The 22,445-nt window shown below is 44.2% G+C and overlaps 1 protein-coding gene across 1 annotated transcript in view; it reads right to left on the bottom strand.

The window, feature by feature from the left end:
- SEC16B (SEC16 homolog B, endoplasmic reticulum export factor) overlaps window positions 1-22,445 on the bottom strand; it is a 53,075-nt gene that overhangs the window by 4,823 nt on the left and 25,807 nt on the right. The window contains exons 9-20 of the mRNA XM_037506418.2: window positions 21,544-21,679; window positions 20,867-21,097; window positions 18,139-18,236; window positions 16,368-16,449; window positions 13,992-14,109; window positions 12,674-12,785; window positions 10,828-10,933; window positions 9,087-9,227; window positions 7,220-7,333; window positions 4,986-5,073; window positions 3,418-3,723; window positions 2,496-2,563 (exon numbers count right to left, since the gene is read on the bottom strand). Of these exons, the coding sequence (XP_037362315.1) occupies window positions 2,496-2,563; window positions 3,418-3,723; window positions 4,986-5,073; window positions 7,220-7,333; window positions 9,087-9,227; window positions 10,828-10,933; window positions 12,674-12,785; window positions 13,992-14,109; window positions 16,368-16,449; window positions 18,139-18,236; window positions 20,867-21,097; window positions 21,544-21,679 (1,600 nt within the window). The remainder of the gene's footprint in view (window positions 1-2,495; window positions 2,564-3,417; window positions 3,724-4,985; window positions 5,074-7,219; window positions 7,334-9,086; window positions 9,228-10,827; window positions 10,934-12,673; window positions 12,786-13,991; window positions 14,110-16,367; window positions 16,450-18,138; window positions 18,237-20,866; window positions 21,098-21,543; window positions 21,680-22,445) is intronic.

Here is a 22,445-nt window from a genome sequence, read left to right as displayed (position 1 = left end):
CATGGATAAGTGCTTACACACAATTTTATAAAACCATGACCACTACCCATTTCCAGAACTTTTCATCTTCCCCAACAGAAACTCTGTACCCATTTAATTTTAGCCTCTCTCCACCCTACCCCACCCTCATTTTCTCCTCTCCCAGCCCCTGGAAACCTCCAATCTTTTTTTTCTTTATGAATTTTCCTTTCTTAATACCTCATATAAGCATACCTCAAGATAGCATAATTTTCCTTTGGAAAATAATTTGGCAAACACTGAAGAGGTTTTATTTTTTATTCTAATGCACACAAAATTTACTATATACTAAATATGATCTAAGTCCTTTATATATAGTGACTCATCTAATCCTTAAACAGTGGGGTTGGTACTACTGCTGTCATTCCATTTTACACATGAGAAAGCTAAGGCACAGAAAGATGAAGCAACTTACTGAAGGTCACACAGCTAATCAATGGCAGAATAGGAGTCAAACTTGGATGGTCTGGTTCTCTTTCTAAGCATTTCCCCCAATTGAATGAATCAAGAATAGACCAGGGTTTATACACTAGGATGCTTATCACATGTTTTATATAGGAGAGAGTAGAAAGGAAAGGAAGAGAAGAAAGGAAAGGAAAGGAAAAGCAAAGCAACACACTTGAAATGCTTAAAATGTAGGAATGACAAACTCAAATCTCAGCTCTTTGCCAAGTCTGCCAGATGCTCTATGATCTCACCTCTCTCTACCCCTGTGGTCTTGATTCTTGGCACTCTCCCCTACTGCGCCCCACTCTCTGGATACATGATTCCTGGACTCTCCCTGGGCTGTACCAAGTTAGTCCCATATTAGATGCTTTGCTCCTGCTATTCCCTGTCTTGAATTCTGTTCCTAGATGCCTACCTGCTGCATGTCCACATTCTGTTATGACCTCTGCCTTCCCTGCCACCCCCCACCCCGCCATCTAAAGTGGAATCCCACATGCCCACAGTTGTTTATTTGCAGTCACCTCCATGCATAGGCAGTACCCTGATGTCTGCCTGTGCACCCCCAGTCCCTGCAACAGTACCAGGTATGTTGCAGAAAGTCAGCATTTATAAATGAACAAATGAATGATTGATGGTGCTTTCATACAATGGATTTTCATGCCTATATTAAAAATCGTATTTATGAATGACAGAAAATCTCACTGAATAGAATTAAATAGTAAGTAAAGTTTCATATACACATGTTCTTAACCATTTTAAAATATATGTGTATACATATGTGTATGTATTTATTCACATACTAAAAAACATTGAAAGAAAATAAGTAAATATTTGACTGGGACTATGCGTGATGTTTATTTGATTCTTTATGTGATACTTTATCCTTATTTTTCAAGTTTTTATAGCAATAATATACTACTTTTTCAGTCAGGAAAAAAAAATAGAGCATAAATGCTTCATGCCTGAAGCCCTGTTACTACTTGAGAAAGTTAGGTGAGATGCCCTTCCCATAGCAAGGCCGAAGCTTGGTCTTATGCTTGGGACCAGCACTACCCATTGCTGGGGGGAGTGGTGCATAGAGAAAATGGTTCATTAGACATAGTCACCTCCATGACCTTACAGCTTGAGCGAGAAGAAACACAGCTGCCAAAGATCCTTCTTTGAAATAAAGCGAGGTAAGAATTTAAAAATAATAAATGCCACTATTGAAAACAGCTACTTTCCATAAAGCATCCACTATGCAAAACAATGTAGCAATTCCTCAAAAAATTATTTCTATTTAATCCATCTATCCCACTGTTAGGTATTTATCCAAAGAACACAAAGGTGCTTATTATTTGAAAAGAAATATGCACCGCTATGTTCATACAGCACTACTCACAATAGCAAGGATGTGAAAACAACCTAAGTGCCCAATGACAGAGGAGAATATAAAGAAGATGTGATATATATACACAATGGAATACTACTCAGCTGTAAAAAAGATGAGCTCTTGCCATTGTTGACAACACAGATAGACCTTGGAGGGATTAAGCTTAGTGAAATAAGTTAGAAAGACAAATACCAGATGATTTCACTCATTTGTGGACTATAAAGAGGGACATGAACAAAACAAAAGAATGGTTGTTGCCAGAGGGAAAGATCAAGGAGGGAGCCAACTAGGTTACTGGAGGATATGGTGAGCTATAATGCAGTTGCTGAATAAGAAAATGCATTCCTGGAATCTACACAGTGTTGTAAACTAACGTTACCTCAATAAAAAGAAAAAGGACTTTAAGGGAAGCAAGTCTGAGGCCAAAACAAAACCCAGTTCTGCAGACCCCTTCCTGCATGGACACAGATGGGTGGGATTGAACTTGAACAAGAACACAGCCTCCTCCCTACCTCTCAGCAGACACATGGTGCCATGGAGGGAAGGGAGCTCATGCAAGGTGCAGGACAGAGCTTGCACACATCTAGGAAACTAGAGCAAGTGGTGAAACCTAAACCTTAGCGTGGACATAGACACCCATTATGTTGTGTCCTCTCACCTGAGGCTGGGGCATGACCTTTGGACCACTGGAATGCTGGAAGTTTTCTTGAGACACCGTATTCTCTCCTGTGTCAAAAAAACACAAACAAAATAGTGATATGCACTTCTGTTTGCTCCATCCATTCTGAAGAAGGGTAATGGAGACACAGTTAGCTTTCCTAACTGCAAAGCTGCTGGAGTCCAGAGCCCATAACCCCAAGCAGATCACAGTAAATGCAAAGTCCACCTTCACTGCCTTTTCGATTCCAGCCAACCCAGGATATGCTCAGAAATCAACCTCTACCCAAACACCAAGGTCATTCCTGAGCTATCCTGGAAATCAAAGCAACACCAAGCTAGATCACAGGGATCCTCCAGGACCATCCCTTCCATTGGAATCTCCCTTCTCGGACAGGGCCTTATCTAAGAAGATCTAAGATATAATCCTTCTATTTGGTTCCCAGCACTATCAGGCACTGCTTGGTATTGCAGACCTGTTGTTCAAGGTTTGATGAGCCTGAAAAACTTGGGACGAGGAAAGAAGTGTGGTCTCTGCTAGTCGCTGACACTGAGCTCTTAGATGCACGATGGCTTCTGGAAAATGCTTGACCTGCACAGCTCAAGCTGCAGGGGGCTTCTCCACGCACAGCTTCTGTCCTAGAAACTACATAGCCCAAGGGGTGAGCAGGAGGGGCCGACATTGACCTTGGTATACTTATGCAGGCACAGAGAACTGGAATGGATCAGTACATCTCCTATGAATGAATGCAAAGTGCCAGCACATGCCGACACACAGTAGGCCCTCAACATGCACACCCACTGGTCAGGTCCTTCCCAGCTCCACGCCCACTGACTCTCATTCAACCCCTGCACTTCCCTTGCCTGCTTCCTCTCCTACAAAACTCCTTCCCAAGGCTCCCAGCCCAGCCGGCAGATCTTACCAGGGGTTGGATACATCTGCTGGTTTTCCTCCCAGGTGCTTCCTCCAGGAGCCCCTGTCACTGCCACACTGCCTCCACTCCCAGTCCCGGGCTGATGGGTCAGGGGAACTGAGTAAAGAGGCACCGGGACCCCAGTCTGTCCTGCACCTCCTCCATATGGGTAGGAGCCCGGCAGGAGTGGAAAGGACTGCTGTGGGGCGGGCTGGGCTGGGACTGTCGGTTCTGATGTTGGCCACAGGGCTGAGCGGTCACCAAGGGCTTCTGAATCACCTTGTTGTCCTGACAGATCCTGATAGAAGGTGTTTTCTAAGGAATAGAGCAAAGAGGAAGAGGTGAGGCCTGGGATGTGCACTTGCATAGACTAATCACACCAGGTACATTCCTACCTGTGTCGTCTTTGGAAAGCAGGAGAAAGGTCAGGCTATATGACATGACTTCCAGAAAGTGATGACAAGTGCAACACAGTGACATCAAAACACCTCTCACAGCATGGGACTTACAGTTTACAAATCACTACCCTGTATGATCACTAAGCCTTAAGCCAGAGGACTGGGGAGGCAGCCAGGGCATTCTTATTTACTGACACACTTTTTTTGGAGGGGGAGAGCCAACTCTTTCTCCCTTAGAGATTTTCTAACAGAGTTGGGTATTTCAAACTTAGAAAGTTTTCAGTTAAAAGCCAAACCATACACCCAAAACTAACATAATGTTGTGCCAATTACACCTGAATAAAAACCTAGGAAATTGATGGCAGACATGCTGGCTGGGGTATTGGGATCTTGGTGGTGTTCACTCCAGCTAACCACTTTGCTGATAAGGTGTGGTATATACAGCGCTTGGCCCAAGCTCACTGGACTGATGTGGTCAATCAACCCACCTGTCTGGCTGACAAGAGCTATGACTGCCTCCTAGCAGAAGTGGCCATTCAGAAACCCCCCAGCTCACCTCCTTTCTACCCCTTTACCACAGAAGCAGTGACATGGTGGCAAATTCGAGAAACAAAAACCAAGGCCACCCTTCTTGCCTTCCCTTCACTTATCTCTGAAGGAAGAGCAAAAGAACAGGAAATGGCTGGAAGTAAAGAGGTAAGGCCCCAACTGTATAATTGGGGAATGGAAGACTGATGTAATCAGGGATAATAATGTCAACCTGACCCAATGCCTAGAGGCATCGTGCAGAGAAAGGAGAGATGTGTTGAAAGCACTCTGAAACTTATTTCACATGTATGGCAATTGACAGCTCAAAATCTTCAGCTTCTCCTCCATCCCCAGCACCATCATGAAATACAGATAATCCACCATCTCTGACCTCAAGATTCATCTCCAGCTGGGGAGGCAGGACTAAAACAGGTGAAATAATTCAGTATCAATATAATACAACAAGGACTAAAACCTAAATGTGAAGCAGAAACTCTAAAGGAGTGGGAATTTAAAAGTGGCCAGATGCCAGTGGCCACCGGAGCTGGCCAAAGGGTCGGGTTGACAGAGGCAAAGATGGCATTCCAGGAAGGCCAGTGATTCTGTAAGTTACATTCTCTTGTATAATCAGAGAGTCAGTTCTTTACATACTTGGTTCATCAGTGTGGATGCCGGCTGTGGCTCTTCTGGCTCTTGAGTGAACAGAATGAGGATCCCCAGTGTCTGCTGATACTTTTTGCTATTAAAAATAAAGTGAATTCCTTTTATACAACATAATGTTAGACAACACTAGGCAACAATGGTTTAAAAATTAAGTCAAAAAGAAATTTCAGTAGATGTGACCAGGTGAAGGAAACTCACGTGAATGCTGGGGGCTGGTGGGGAAGGTCATGGGGGTGGGGTCATGATATCAGTCCTTTCTAGGTCCCAGTTCTGCTCAGAGCAGGCAAGGACCAGGAGCCTTAGACTGTCCATCATTTCCCAGAGAAAGGGGGAGATGAGGGAACTAAACTGTAGCCCCCACCCCCAGGAACATGAAAAGGTGCTCGACCTCACTAATCAGCAGGGAAATGCAAATCAAAACCACAACAAGCCATCACCACACACCTGGGACAATGGCAAATCTATAAGAGATAGCAAGTGCTGGCAAGGGTGTGGGGAAAAGGGAACTCCTATTTGGGTGGAATATAAATTGGCGTAGCCACTATGGAAACCATAAATGTTCCTCAAAAAATTTAAAATAGAACTACCATATAATCCAGCAATCACACATCTGGATATTCATCCAAAGGAAATGAAAACATCATGACTTAGAGACATCCACATCCCACGGACTTTATAGCATTGTTCACAAAAGCCAAGATATGGAAACACCTAACAGTCCATTGATGACTGAATAGAGAAAGAGAATGTGAGATATAGAAACAGATGGGTGAATATTATTCAGCCCTGAAAAAGGAAGTCCTGTGATTTGCAACATCATGGATGGACCTTGAGGGTATTATCCTAACTGAAATAAATAGGACAGATACTATTTTATTTCACTTATATGTGGAATCTATATTTAAAAAAACTCATAGAAAAAGAGATCAATTTTATGGTTACCAGAGGCTGAGTAAGGGTGTGTAGGGTAAAGAAAATGTCAGGCTTTTCTGCCCTTCCACCATCAGAATAGATGATGGATCCTTGTCCTGAATGCATGCCTGATGGCGGGCACCTGGAATAGGGTGTGGGCATAGGTAGATGGGATTCAGCTGAGCTAAGACTGTGCTTTTTAAGGGCGGCGTCACGGGGACGCCAGTAGCAGCAGAAGAACGAAAGAGAAGCCGAGAAGCAGCAGAACCCAGATAGAGTGAAGACTTGCCTGGGAGCTGCTCCCAGCCCCCCAGCCAGCACCCCTGCCTGCCATATGCCTGGTGAACCCCAAATAAAAAACCTGCAAAACCACTGAGGACTCTGACTCCTCCTTTACCCGGTCTGCATAGGATCAGAAAACCTGCACTGTGTCCTTCCTGCCTTTACAGGGTGCAAGTGGAGGAAGGTGGCCAAAAGGTACAAATTTTCAGGTAGAAGATAAACAGTACTGGGGATGCAATGGACAGCCTGGTGGCCAGCATTAATTGACACTGCTGCATGATGTATATGAAATTTGCCAAGAGAGTATATTTCCCATTGCAAGGGAAAAAATATTTCCTTCCTTTTTTTAATATCTATATGAGAAGTTAATTCACTGTAGTAGTAATCATTTCACAATATATGAAAGTCAAATCATTACGCAGTACCCCTTCAACAGTGCTGTGTCTGCCAATTATATCTCAATAAAACTGCAAGAAAAGAAAAAAATCCTGTATCCCCAAAGAGCACACAGAGGGAGTCAGGGGGCGTGTGCCTTAAAAGAGCCACGGGTTCTTTCTTCAGAGCAGAGCGAGAGAGAAAATGGAGGAGGCCCCATTCCAATCACTGTTGCAATTACTACCAGCAGCTTTTGCAATTGTCAGAACAAAAAGGGAAGGCCCGGAAGTCTTTCAAGCATTGCCCTACTTTACATGAAAGTGACACAGGTCCACAGTGATCCATTGTTCCTAAAGGAGAGATGAAAGCTTTGATGGTCATGAAATGTATTTTCTGGGACTGCAGTGAAGGGTGATTGGGAAGAGGGTCCACTGTCTTGCAAGCAAACAAAGGCAAACATGCCCACCCAGGAGAGAAGCAGCAGCAGGGATGCTGGTGCCAGGCCTTTCAGGTCAGACTCTGGGGTAGGGGAAAGCCCCACGGTTCTCCATGGTAGTCTGGGACTTGCTGAAGTCAATGCCTGACTACTCTGGATAGAGGCGAACCAAGAAGGAAATGAGGGGCGCATCCAGTGACAGATTCCACCCACTCACCTGGAGGGCCTCCTGGCGACTCCTAAGGCTCACCAGCCAGTCTGGCTCCTGGTCCCTGTCCCCACGGCGGCGTTCTAGCAGCAAAGGATCTGACAACTTCAGTTTCTCTGCTAGCTGTGCCAGGTTTCCAGATGTGTCCGTAGGAGAGGGGAAAGGAGAGAGAGAAAAGAAATGCATAGACAGTGGGAGAACAGGCAAGAAGCGGGGAAAGAGAAAGAGAAATTTAATTCTGCTCACTTGTAAACTTAAAGAATAACTGAGAGGTAGAATATTCAGCAGATATCTTCCCAAAATTGTACATAAATAACTCAATGTGGTGTTAGATACGAAATAAAATATGAGAAACTGTGTCACCTGGTTTTATTTCTTCTGCATAGCTCTGTATTAGCCCTTCTAAACTTCAGTGCACACAGGAATCCCTGGGAGGGACCTTGTTCAAATGCTAATTCTGATTCCGGAAGTCTGAGATTCTGCATTTCGAACAAGCTCCCAGGTGATGCCCACACTGCTGGTCAAGGGATCGTTTTTTGGATTCCACTGTAGTCCCCAAACTTTTTACTACCCTATTCCGGGTCCCTAAGTTCCCTACAACTAGCATCCTATTGGCGGAAATTTTAAGATAGGAGGACTCAACCTCGGAGAGTTGTCTGATTACAAACCCCATCACTTGGGCCTTGTCTAAAACAAAACTAAAATTGACAGTAGTACTCTCCATCAAATGGATTTTTCTTCAATTAATTGGGACAACTATTTGCTGGATTGTTTTCTTCCCCAAGAATCTAAGGTTGATATGTTGTTTTCTTTTTAACATGCATCCCACAGAGTGCAAACTGGTCCAACCACTATGGAGAGCTGTTTGGAGATTTCTTGACCTACTAAACATAGAGCTTCCATATGATCCAGCAATTCCACTCCTAGGTATTTCCCAAATGACACAGAAACATCAATTCCAAAGAGCACCTGTACCCCTATGTTTATAGCAGCACTGTTTACAATAGCTAAGCTTTGGAAACAACCCAAATGCCCAAAAATAGATAACTGGATCAAGAAGATGTGGTACATATACACCATGGAATATTACTCAGCATTCAAAAAAGATAAACACATGCAATTTGCAGCAACATGGATGGCGCTGGAAGGGATCATGCTCAGCGAAATAAGGTAGAAAGAAAAAGAAAAATACTGGATGGTCTCACTCATAGCAGGAATTTAGAAAACTTAAATAAGGGACCAGGAAAAAGACGAATCAATACAAAGTAAAAATCAAAATCAACAAGCAACTATAAACCAGAGACACACTACAGGGGGAGAGGGAGGGGCAGGGAAAGGACGGACTAGAGTCAAAATGGGGGGGGGGGTGCAATTGTATGGGGAATATAACCACAATGAAAATGCATACATCGTGCAAAGATGAAAAATGATGTCAGAATTATATAAAATAAAATATTAAAAAAACATGCATCCCACATGTGATAACTATTCCATGCCTTTAAAAATATTTCAATAAGGATAATATCCTGTTTTAATCACTAAAATAGATTTCCCGAGCACAGATTTTTATCATGAGAATGGTTTGCCGTAATACACAAATTTACTGTACCAGAAAAGCAGATGCAGGAATGGATTTCTTGTGTAAACATACACCTGGTTTCCAGTCCCCTAGCTCCCCCACCCATTGCATCTCTCTTTGTGAGGTGTCAAGCCTCTGCTTATCATATCTGGGCATGCAAGCATGGTCAAAGACAGCCGTGGGCCCGATTTTACAACATGTCCAACGAAGATGAAATGGGGAGTCTAAGCTGCTTTAGAATAGCTTCCTCTGAACATGGAAGATAAAACACCTGCAGAGAACCTTTGAGACGCTCACCTTGATGAGTTCCACTAATAGCACAGGGTGACTGCTCTCTTCCTGGCTAAGGAGGGCTGTGCCAATGGCTTCACAGTAATGCAGGGCCTGGGATGCCAGGCCGTAATCTGCCAGCCGTGAAGCATAAAGGAGTTTATACACCTGTGAAGAGAAATAGGGCCAGTTACTTATCTGTCCAGGAAGGGAGAGAACCAGACAGAGAAATGTAGATAAGACTTCTTGGAAGTCAGCTGATTGCCAGCTTCCGCTAACTCTGGCAGCCAAATAGCAAGGAGGGCCTTGTGCCATGAGGGGCGTTTTATCTGCGTGTAGACACAATTCCAAGCCCAGCTTGTGGGTCCTGCATTCCAGAGACAGGGATGGAAGCCACAGCAGGCCCATCTCCCTTGACCCCGATCACCAGGGAAATGCACCGAACTACTTATTTATCAGGCACTCTGGAAAGGCTGATGTTTGTACGGGTGTGAGGCACAGGACCAGATACCAGCGGGGGTGGGTGGGAAAGCATATATAAAAAAACAAAAAGAGGCCATAGAGCTTGCTTACAGCCCATGGCAGAGTACAGATAGATACAGAAGCACAGTGACAGGGTCAGAAAGAATGTGAGGGCTTGGGAGTCAGAGAGACCCAAGCTCAAATCCCAGCTCCATGTTGGATGTAGAACATTGTGCTAGTTGCCTCTGTGCCTCAGCTTCTTCATTAAAATATGCAGATAATAATAATATTATCCACCAACTGCCTTGGTTCTCATAAAAATTAAATGAAATAATCTATGAAAGTATTTAGAACAAATGGCATTCTGGAGATGTGAGTCATGTCAACTCCTCTGAACCTCAGTTTCCTCTTTTGTAAAAGGGAGGGTGCGCATGCCTTACATAATGCACTAACAACATGGAGCACAATGCAAATCTCTCTAACTCACTGATCTCATTATGCTCAGGCCCAAAGACAGAAAGCAAAGAAAGAGACTAATGTTTGCCCTGATTGTACAAAGATTTGTTGGAGAAGGTGAAGTGTTTGTAAATACCTTGAAGAAAATACTCATTGGCTCTCTTCTCTCCATAAAGTAGTGCATTCATTGTGTCTGTCTTGTGCTTCCTGTTGGGGTGTGTATGTGTTGTGCATTGTTGCTGTGTGTAGTCTCGATCCAAGAAGTAGTCCTTGGGAACTTAGGGTGACAACTGGGCCTTAGGTAGAGAATTCCGTCATCAAGAAGAGACTGTGATGTGGACGCCAGCTGCACAGCTACAGCCCCGAGGGGAAGAAGAACAGAGGGGAAGAAGGCCAAGGACAGAGAAGGGAGGAAATTCCAGATTGAGACAAGAGAAACATCCAAAAGAGACAGGAGAAGTAGCCCAGAAGGAGAGAGAGAAGGTGAGCAGGCCCTGGGGTGGACCCATGGCCAGTAGGACAGCTGCAGGAGCTGAGAAGATAGAGCTTTTGGGGAGAGACAGACAAGCAGAAGGAGCTGCAGAGCCTGTGGCTCTGATGGCCACATTGGAGTCAGTGAGGCTGAGCCTCCAGCAGAGAGGCCTCTGCAGTGTTTTCCTTGCATATCTTAAAAATGCAGACCTTTCGAGAACCAAAACGAAATGCTAACCCGTCCCATTCTCAAGCTAATGAGGAAACTTTCAGGTACTACATGTAAAAGCAAAGCTGAAAATCCAGCTGCCACAGCTGCCGATATAGCTGAGGTGGAGGCCGATATAGCTGAGGTGGAGGCCTTGTGTGGTTCAGTTACCTGGAAAGAAGGGATGAAGGATTTGGGGCGGCCCAGCATCTGACAATACTCGAAGATCTCCGTCCTCTGGATTGCCTCCGTGGTTGCAAATGTCAAAAACTCTTGACTAAAACCAGGGAATAATAACAAAAGAGATTGACGGGTTTTGTGGGGGTCTTAACAGGGGGTGAAATCCCAGGAGATAGTCCAACACCAATTGTGTTTATTTGTGCAGTTTCTTTCCCAGGGCTGAAAGATAATCCAGAGTCCAAGTTCTGCCTCCTCTTTGTCCATATCAGGAGGTTGGGAAAGAACAGAGTAGCTCCTGTGCTCCCAATTTCTACTGGGAGCAGAAACTGAAAGTAGGGTGTCCCCCACTTTCATTGCTGGAGGGTAACTTTAGGCAAGCTTCTCTCCATGCCAGCTCTGGGGTACTGGACACTCCTGTTCAACATCTGCAAGGTAACCTCAGTGCCCTACAAACCTCTGGGAAGAGCCATGCTGAGCCTGAGCAAAATAGCCCAAAAGAGAAGGGTGTACGCTGTAGCACAGCAAAGAGAAGGCACAGCAGAGGACAGGAGGGCGACTGCTGAACCAAAAGTCAAATGAAGTCCTTGTGCTGGATGTTCATTCAGCCAATAAGGAAGCAATCCAAGCAAATGAGATTCCAGGGGCTATCAGAATCCTCAGGTGCCCTAAATCCCAACTCAGCAGCTTGTCATTGTGTTTGAACCATAGTCACCAGAGCTATGACTCCAGAAATATCCTCTTACAGTACAAACAGGAGGGAGATAATGACTGTCACATTGGTGCACATGGGCTTCTTTGACAAGTGAAGCATGAGCTACCAGAGACCAAGGTCCTCAGAGATGGTTCTTTGGACAGTGGTAGGCAGCTTAGTGCAATAGTTCAAAGCAAGGTGACCCCATACTAACTATACTGTCTTAGAAAAGTTGTTTGGGGCCGCCCAGGTGGCACAAGAGGTTAAGACACAACCTATGAAGCTGTCCGCAGTCTCTGCAGCACAAGTTCGATCCCCCGGCTGGCCAGGGAGCAACCCACATGGCGCAGCAGACCTCTCCTGACTCGCCCGCTGCTCCCCTCAGCAGTGTACTTCAGTCAATCTGCCTGTTCTGTTCCCCTCTCTGTCTCTGGTGAATCCTCTCACCCCCCACATCTCTGGCCTGTACCCCAGCTCTTGTATGCATAAATAAAACTTTTTTTAAAGTGAAGATTAAAAGTATGGCTTCTTCATAGAGTATATCTGCATATACAACACACAATGTAAGAACTTGGGATCTCTTAACTACTATGGGAGGAGGCCAAGATCAGGAGCACAGAAAACAGGAAGCAAACAGGATTTTTTTGTGCATATTTTCACTTCTAAGCACAGAGGAAGGTCCCACTGTGTGTAAAGCACAATGTTATGGCCAACAGAGAAGAAGTGACAGGCAGAATTTTGAGTAGGTTGTGCCCAGAGTCCTTGTATGGGTGTAGGGGCTAACCATATACATCCACTTTCCAGTTTTGTTCAGTGCAGGCTCTAAGAAGAGCCCCAGGGCAGCCTGTCACAAGCCTCAGTACTCACACTAGTTTGTGAGTCTCTGGCCATGGAGCCAGGGCGCCACTATGTGGCCAAGAGGGCACAATACACCTCAAATGCACCTCTGGCAGTTTCTCCAGCAGGACCTGTGAGGCCCCCTGGTGGTGAGATGCGGCACCCACTGGGCATCTCTTCACTCAGGGAAGGCGTGGTCGCCGGCCTTCGCACCAGAAAATGGAAGATGGAGCCACAAAACCCAGCAAGAGCTAAAACAATGCCTAGAAAATGTCCCTCCCTTTCTCCTTACCCCAGAAGAGCTTGTACCTGTGGCTGCTGCCCACCAAGGCCAGATGGTCTGTCTTCACCGTGTAGTAGCTGAAGGGCACGTGAGCCATGAGGTAGCAGAAGTGAGCAGCTTCCACCAGCCCCTTCCCAGCTGCCGGAGGAGGAAAACAGTCCCAGTCATAGGACATCCCCAGGCACCCCCATCATCTGGGAGGGTTGGGAGAAACTTGGAAGAGTGGGCTCGGAGGTCAGAGGGGAGAAGCCTCAGGAGATAAAGGAGTAGATGTCCCACAGCTGAGTCACAGACTCCAGAACCCTCACCCCAAACCCCTCTCCTTCATCCACTGGCATTTTTTGGCCTCTAACATTGCATTTCAATTCTCTTCAGTCAGGATGAAGCACTATTTCACATATGCCTAATGATTTTTTTATTTGGACTTTTCTGAGCATTTCAGTCCCGCCTAGGGGTGAACAGCAAGGCCTACACCTGACTGTTGGGAGTAGCCATCTTTAAACTTGACTTCTGGGGGCACTAGTGCTGCCCCTGATAAAATCAAACAATAGAAGACTTTCCCAGAGCTCATAAAAATCACATTAATTACCAAATTGTGCACACTTTTAAAATATCCTCTCATACATTTTCTATTACCTCAAAATTGGATTAATCTGAGCAGGTAAGGGACCTAGCATGGTATCAAGCACCCAAAAAGGGTCTGGTCTCCAAATGCTACTCCCTTTGCACCTGTGCACTGAACTGTCTGCTGTCTGACTTGGCACAGTCTTACACATGGCTATTTCAAGTTGAATAGAGCAATATTTCACAGAGTTTCACAAAGAACACTGGGATTGCTTCATGTTCTGCCCCTTGACCAAATTTGAGAGCCACTGATCTGGAACATTCGATAGCTTCTAAGTGTTTATAAGGCTGCGTTGACTGAGAGATGATAGACATAAAGACTGCACAATTACCCAGGGTAGTTCGGGACAAAATAGAATTTCCTGTGTGATTGAGTGGGGTCGCTGCAGGACTCACAGTTACAGATGAGGTGCTCTGTGCTATTTCTACCTTCAGGGGAATCTGACCAGGATTGGAGAGAAAACCCAGAGGCACCTCCTATGGCAGGAGTAACCCAGAGTCAGGGGCCTGGCCTGCGCTGCCTAGCAGCAGAAATTCTGAGAAATAAGGAAACTCTGTTCCCTGGAGTTTCTGTCCCCAAAATTAAGCCCTGTGGGTCATAGAGAGGCCTGAGGCAGAGGCTCAGGACCCCACAGAACCTAAGAGATGAAATAAAGGATGTTCAGAGCTAGCCCTGAGGTCCCTGGAGGAGAGGCGTGGATGGTAATGATGTCCGCTTACCCAGCGTGTCCCCCATGGTGACAATGGCGCGCTGATGCAGCTCCGAGTCACCACCCTGGTTTGACAGAATCACGGCCAAGTGAGGCCTCCAGTCTCCCCACTGTTTGTCCCCACAACACTGAAAAGCAGCAAAAGTAAAGATTTACCAAATAGCACTGGCCAAAGGTAGGTAAAGAAGGTTGTTGTTTCCTGGTTTAGGGGCATTTGGGTGAGGCCTGTGATACTGTCTGCAATGTGGCTAGTTAGTGATTTAGCATTATCTTTTTTAAAAAAGCAAAAGTCTTTGCCTTCACTATCACTGCTTTGGGTGATGAGTCTTTAAAGATGTTTCTGAGATGTATGTCTTGTAGTGTTTTACCTTTATTTTCTGGATCAAGAAGATGTGGTACATGTACGCAATGGAATATTATTCAGCAGTCAAAAAAGATAAACTCATGCCATTTGCAGCAATGTGGATGGAGCTAGAAGGAATTATGCTCAGTGAAATAAGCCAGAAGGAAAAAGAAAAATATCAGATGGTTTCACTTATAACAAGAATACAGGGGAACCAAATAAGACATCAGTGTAAAAAAAAAATAACAACACAGCAGAAAACACAGCAAAGCAAAAACATACAATTATAAACCAGAGACATCCTGCAGGGGAGGAGGAGGGAGAGGGGTCAGGGGGAGGGAGGGAGGAGCACAGGGGACTGTGGTGATGGTGCACAGGTGCCTTGGGGAAGGAAATTTCTATGGGGACTCAATCTGAGGGGGTGGGGGGAAGCAAATATTGTATAAAAAAATAAAAAATAAAAAAGATTTAAAAGAAAGCAAAAGTCCTAGAAGAATGGGCAAGCAGATAGACAGAGACACACACACATGTACACACATACAGACACACAGCAGGTACTGGGAGACAGATAAATAAAATGACAGATAAATAAAATCACTTACTAATTTTCAGATTTCATCCAGTTACCTCCAAACGTAATAATTAGGGCCAAAACTCCCCATACCTAAGGGTTTGGGGGGGAAACCCTCAGGAAACTATAATGAAGGTCAATCATCCTGGACTCACAAGGAGAAGAGTCCACACTAGTCTGTTGGGTTCCTTATTATCATCCCCAGTGCTGTGCTCTGGTTCTACAAAACCCTTCCCTGTGCATCACTTATTTCATCTCAACAACGCTGTGAAGTGTTAATTCCTATAACCACTGGAAGAAAGAGGGAACTAAGCCAAGTGGCCCAGCCAGCACCCAATCCTCATTCTTTTTCTTCCAGCCTGAGGAATGTGCCTCCTCCCTCTGCTGCCCCTGCACTGTCAATATGATGCCACCAGGGGGCAGGAGAGTATTCGCAGAAATGTGAACTCTGGCAAAAGTCCTACACAAAGGGCACTTTCAGCACATCCTCTGGCCTAGGATCACCCTTTTCCTGAATGAAGGGAAATTTCTAGACTGGAAATATCAATAAAGAACTAGAATAATGTCATGGAAACAACAAGGACCTTGGATTTTCCCGAGTCCTGCCTCTTAACAAACTGTGTGAGTTTAAGCAAGTTTCTTCACGTCTTTGAACCTTTGTTTCCTCATCTCTTAATTAGAGAGCATCATTTCCACCGAACAGAGATATTGTTGATAATAAAATAAGATAGTTATGTAAAACACATAGCTTCGAGGCACCTGGTTTGTACTTTACAAATTACATGTAGGTGTGACCCCCCCTCGCGCCCCCCCCCACACACACACAAAGTCCAGCAGAGGAAAGAGGTGATTAAAAGAAAAGTCTGTCTTCCCCCTGTTACGAAAAATGGCTAGAAGAGAAGATTGACAGCGATAGCTAAGTTTTGGCAATCAAAACAGTTCACAATGATTTGGTCTTTTAATTATACCAGGAACAAAAGATGCTCTATCCAGCTCCATTTTATCCAGGCAATTGCAGTGTGAATGAGGATGATGATGATAACAAATGACAATCATGATAGCAGTTCTCATTTATCGCACTCTGACCACAAACCATTGCCTGTGCTAAGCATTTCTCATGTAATCACATGTAATCACTTGCCCTGCACGACAAGTGAACAGCCATGGTGGTGTGGATGGGGCTGGGTCTTTGGAATCAGACAGACCTGGGCCGATCCTGCCTCCACAACTCCCTAGGGCTGTGACCTGAGTCATTTCAAACCTGTATGACACAGTTTTCACATCTACAGAATAGGGAGTATCATTCCTACCTCTGTGTGTTACATGAAATAATATGCACAGAGTGCTTAGTGCAGGACCAGGCCCAAGGTGGGTGACTTTTCATCTTTAAAGCCATCACCTCATTCCTGAGCATTACCCACCCCCCAATCCCCAAGGATGCTGGGGTTCAAGGAGCCCCATCACATAGGTACCGTGGCTGCCTGTGGGATCCTCCCGGACATGAGCTGGAAGAGAGTCTGCAGGGGGTCGTTGAGGGCCAGTGTGCTGGTGAAGCTGCAGAGAGAGGCAACCACCTGTCAGAGGACCAAGCCATGAGCGCTCCTCACCCACTGCCCGTGAGGCACAGGGCCTCAGAGACTCCTCTCACTTCAGGAGCACCTTCTGGAAATTGGGCTTTTCTTTTTTGCTTCTTTCATTTCCCAGGCAGGGAGGGAGGGTATTGGCAGGATCTTTGTTCCACTGAACACCTCGAATTTATCTCATTCTTGGGAGATCCTTTCTGTGCCTTGGCACTGATTCTCCAACTCTTGCGTAACGTTTCTGTAGGCCTTCTATCACAGAGATGACCCCCAACATCTAGAAGACCCTTAGAGGGCCCCAGCATCTCAGGCAAATCTCTTCTCTAAGGGTCCTTCTTGACAGCCCCCTGAACTCTCTCTCTCTTGGCCCTGCTCCATACTCAGCCCACAGCTCTCAGTGCTGTTGTTCTGGCTCATCTAGCCTGGACCTGTAGTAGTTTTACTCACAAGCACTAAATAGCCATTTTCAGTAACCAAAGAGGTGTAGAACAGGCACCAGAAAAGAGCCTGCTGATAACAAAGCATGGAATATGCCTAACAAGGATATAATAAGCTCTATCACTGATTTGAGATTTAAGCGCACTCAGTAAGAGACATTTTTCACAATTCACTGGGCCCAATCAAAAATCAATGGCCCAAGGCAAAAATCTGTAGCCGAGATGTATGCTCAAATGTGGGGTTGTGGGTTGTTCGTTTCCAAAACCCAAAGGAAAATCATCTCTCTGAACACCATCTTTTATTTCATAGCACTTTTGCCTTGGGAGCTCAGAGTGCTTATCATAATCAAACACCAGTGCTCCTCACCATTCCCATCTCTGAATATAACGAAGCATATAGTGGTGTTGCTCATCCCTGGGAAGACTCAGGGTTAGAGTAGTAAAGAGACTCAACAGAGGCCATTTTGAAGAATGGACTCTTGGTAGAGTGGGCCCCGTTAGCCCCACAGAGCTTAAAGTGGAGGTGACCTTCTTCTTAACCTTCATTTGATTCTCATTCTTTTTTGCTGTTCCATCACACTTGCTCTAAAATCCCACCTATATTTCTCTCTCCTCCTAGTTTGGGCATTCTTCCTGGCCTTCATGGCACCTGGCTCTTGGTGTGCCTATGATTACTGACTGCATGCATCCCTACACTCTTGACAACCTCCCACTGCACTGGACATGTCTTTGGATCCAATTTCCAGGCCTATAAACTCCTTCTCCAATGCAGCTCCAGCTCCTGCTGCCCCGTATCCCTACCAACTTCTCAGCAGCCACACGCTCCCTGCAAGACTAAGTAGTAGACAATTACTAACGCTCAGTCCCAAGGCTGTGTCAGTTAACCTTAAGTGATTGCCTAATTCCTTGTTGATGGAACTGTTTAGAGCAGCCCTCCCAAAGAGAGAAGGCTGCTGCAGTATAGAAACTTAATCTTTGGAAACTATGTCCCAGGGAAACATTACTCATGTTTTTTTCAACTTATCTGGTAGCAAGAACATGCCTGAGTCTAGGGGATAAGAACCTGGAGAAGAAAAATGCTATTTCCAGCTCAGAAAAGAGAAATTGGAAAGATGCTTAGGGCATGGGACTTCTCACTGCATCTTGCATTTCTTCACACCCTCACCCCCTCCTCTGGTGGGGCAGCCTCTCTCCTTCTTTGGTCTCCTTTCAAGTCCCCAACTCACCCACTCATCACCCAGTTATAGGTCCTTGGGTCCATCTTGCTGGATAGGAACAAAGCATGGCCCCACAAATGGTTCTTCATGGCCCACTCCAAGGCTTCCTGGAACAAAGCATCACATTCAATGTTGAATGTGGCAACAACAAAGGACTGTGCCTAGTACCACTGCACATGGAGCAGGGAAGGCGGGGCTCCCAGGAAGACCCAGAGCCTCACACTGGCATGTGAAAAGGGATTAGTGGGGAAATAGGCTTTCACTGGCACACATTTCTAAGTTGTCCCTTCTCCAGCCTTCACTATATGAAAATCCATTGTGCTATTTCATTAGCTCCTTCTCAGACATAGTTTCCAGTTAGTCCGATCTCTTTAGCAAAAGTCACACAACGCTTTTATGAACCTAAGGACCAGAAATGAGAGAAGTACCTTATTCTAAGGTTTGAGTTTCAAATTACAAGGAGCAAGATGGTATCCAGACCAAAACAAACTCATAGAAATCTAACTATAGAATTGTGATGATCAGGAGAGAGGTAGAGGGGAAACAGGTCGGGATGGGGCTATGATGGAAGATTATGGGTGCCTAGGTGATGGAAATGGTGCAGTACAATACATTTGAAGAGATACGAACCTATCCCCCCACCAAACATCCAGTGATGTAAATCGACATCACCTCAATAAAATAAACATTTAATTTTTTTTAAAGAATGGGATACACCAATATGTGAATTGAAATTATTTATAAGAACAGCAACTATATCATAATAAATACTTATAGAAATAAAATAATAAACTGACAAATAATAAAATAACAACTATGTTAGAGACTACTAATTTCCTCACCAAAGTTCATGCTCTCTTTCCTGGACAAGGAGTTGAACTACTTTTTCCCATATTCTTGCAATTGGATGTGACTGAATCCTAAGCCAGGGAACAAGAATGGAAATGATATGTGCCCTTTGGAGTTGGGCCTATAAACCAACTCACCCCCATCCTATCCTCCATGGCCTTTCCCCCACCAGACTGGCTGGATAAATAATACATAAATAATAGAGAGGGTATATATGATATGATATGATGTGTATATATGGTATGATATCATATCATATGTGTATATATGTATATTATAATATACACATATATTATATATTATTATATATGTATATATTATATATTATATTATTATATATTATATAGTATATAATATATTATATATACATATATTATATGTATAATATATAATATATATTATATACATATATATAAAACAAGCAAAGAGCTTCTAGGATTTAAAGACTATATGTTGGAGGTGGTAGAGGAGCTGACATCCTGAGTCCCTGAATGACAACATGGAAGAGAACTTCCCCTGTTCACCTTCCCCAACTCTCACATGAATAGAGAGTTCTATTCTATACAGACCAGTTTACCTACCCCAGCCAAAACTAAAATTAATTGCTTGTTAACTGGCAAGTACCTTGTTATGTCAAATTCGTGTCAAGGTGAGATGACATTAACAGGTGAGATGAGTTAGACCTGCAATTCTAGTGCATACACATACACACATCGTCACCTCTCCATTCAATTTTTGGAGATATTTAATAAGGGTTTAATTTATATATAAGATTTTAACCTGCCATTCATAATTTCCTTAATGCCCCAAAATGATAGGATTTGGGGATAGGAAGTGATAGTGAGGTGATTCCACTGCCCAATGAAAATTTCTTTAATCACCCCAACATTCCCGCCATGTTATCTTATTTAAAGAGAGAACAAATATGAATAGCCACAGTTACGGAATTCACCCCTATATCCTGTACAAGTGAAAAATTACCTTTCTCTGGTTTTGTATGTTTAAACCAACTCATAAAAATTTTAAGGGAGTTACTAATAATTGGTTGAGAATCATCAGTTTACTCAAAAATTTCCTCTTATATAACTTAAGAATAAGTGGGGGGGGGAACAAGAGCTTATATCAAATATGTCAATCTCACCCAATTCCAAAAATAAGACCCCAGCTAAGTAGTAATAAGGGTCTTAAAGATACTCTGGTATTTCTCACGAGTCACTTTGAACTCCCATAGCTCTCTATGTATCACTCACTTACCTTTGCGTCAAGGTGTGACTGCTGGTGTGGTGGATGGTCAGAAGCCAAAGCTCAGGCTTCAGGTGCTGAGATCTAAACTCTGATTCTATCACTTACTAACTTTCCTCATCTGCAAACACATAGAACAAGACTAAAACTTAACTTACAGAATTCCTACGAATATAAATGAAATAATGCAGGTTATGTGACATCTGCATATAGAAAAGGGGAAGAGATCGTCCCTGGTTTATGTCTGTATCCCCCTGGGTTCAATGCCTTTGAAGTAGTGGTGCTTAATAATGTGGGAAAAAATGAATCACAAGTGAAATTGTGGCTCTTATATAGTGACTATATATGTATATATACACTATATATTTTATATATACTATATATAAATATAAATAAATGTACAGTAATTTAATTAGATTTTTGTATTTTCCTGCAAAGACAAGGATAGGAAAATGCAACAAGTTAACACATCAAATGTTAACAGGGTGTTATCTTTTAATGGTAGGGCTATGGGTGCTTTTGTTTTCTTCTTTGTACCTTGTGAACTTAAGTGCTATAAATAAGCATTTATTACTCATCTTTGGGGAGGGATAATGATGTGAATGGGGATTGCTTTTAAAATTCAGCATGAAGGGGTCACACTTGCCTTCTTTCTTCCAAAGTAGAGCAGTTTGGTGAATTTCTCCACTATCTGAGCAGGCGTCTCCACGCTGGGGGGGATCTCCCCAGTGAGCAGGTTTGGGGTCCCGGAGCTCATCAACGGCCAGTCCTCATCGGTCAGGTTGATGAGGTTCGCCACCGGGGTCTGCCTCTTGTACTTCTGCAGCTTCTGGCAGTCTTGCATCAGCAGCTCCGCAATGTCTGACCCCACCATAGACTGCAAGGCAAAGAGAGCATCCTGAGAGTGAACCCTACCAAGCTGGTAGCCTTGGCTGAGCTTTTGCCTTTTTCATGAGGACCCCAGTCGTGCCACACAAGGCAGTCCTCTCTTGGATGGGTGTATTGAAAACTTCATATTCGTTCTCATTATTATTTTCTGCCTGTCAGGAGCCATAAAGCTTACCAGAAATGTGCACACGCTCATAGGCGTATTACCTAGCTGGTGCAGCCGCCCAAGAACTTGACCCTAACCCCCAGCCAGGAGAGAAGGGCTCAGAAAGGGTTAGCGTTAAGAAGGTTCAGCAATTTATCTCTCTTAGGTCGCTGGTTGCTTCTTTAACATTGCCTTTTATAATCATGCCATAAGCCAAATCTTATCTATCCCGGAAGACTTAAATTTCAACCCAGCCAACACCAACCTACCCCAAGAGCGGCCATGCTCACCCCATTCTGCCGACAAAGGAGAACCAACAGTTGCCACAGTAAGGCCGAGTCTTTGCTCCTCGGTGTCCCAGATTTGCGGCTCTGAGCTGCTTTCTGCTGGCAAAAGGTCATGATATCCACCTTGTGTACATCCTCCCTTTGGAGAAAGTTCAAGAGGCCAAGTGAGCTGGCAGCATCTGCCCCCATAGGACCTGCAGGCTCCTATAGTGTGAGGGAGTCCAGGCTGGCTGAGAAGTCTGACTGAAAAGGACGTCAGAGATTCTCTCCTACCCACCCCTTCCATTTTACAGATGACAAAACTGAGTCTCAGAGGCGGAGATGGCTGCCGAGGGTATGAGGTAAGAACCCAATATTTGGCTTCACACAAGCCTGGGTTTAAACTACATCTGTCTATCTGCCTGTAAGAAATAGAAACAACTCATATTTTTTTAATATTTTATTTTATATAATTCTTACATCATTTTTCATTTTTGCACAATGTATGCATTTTCATTTTGGTTATATTCCCCATACAATTGCACCCCCCCTTATTTTGATCCTAGTCCTTCCTCTCCCCACCCCTCCCTACCCCCAGTGTGTCTCTGGTTTATAGTTGCTTGTTGATTTTGATATTTACTTTGTATTAATTAGTCTTTTTCCTGGTCCCTTATTTAGGTTTTCTAAATTCCTGCTATGACAACTCATACTTTTAATTGAGGTTGCTGTCAAAAAGCCATATAGGGATTTTCTTAGAAGGGGAGATTCGGGAAAATGCATTTATTTAACAATAAGGATATTTGAAGGATTTCCACATACATATCTCATTTGTATCTCATAGTTACCACCTGAGTAGGAATAATCAATAGCAATGTTCTTAAAAGGAAGTTCAGGAGGTACTGAGTGAACAGTCCACCCCAGCACCT

The sequence above is a fragment of the Talpa occidentalis genome, unplaced genomic scaffold (genome assembly GCF_014898055.3).
Source record: "Talpa occidentalis isolate TD23 unplaced genomic scaffold, MPIMG_talOcc4v2.1 talOcc4.12, whole genome shotgun sequence".
Classification (NCBI taxonomy): domain Eukaryota; kingdom Metazoa; phylum Chordata; class Mammalia; order Eulipotyphla; family Talpidae; genus Talpa; species Talpa occidentalis.
Note: the sequence above shows the minus strand (reverse complement) of the source record. Positions and strands in the feature narration are given on the sequence as shown.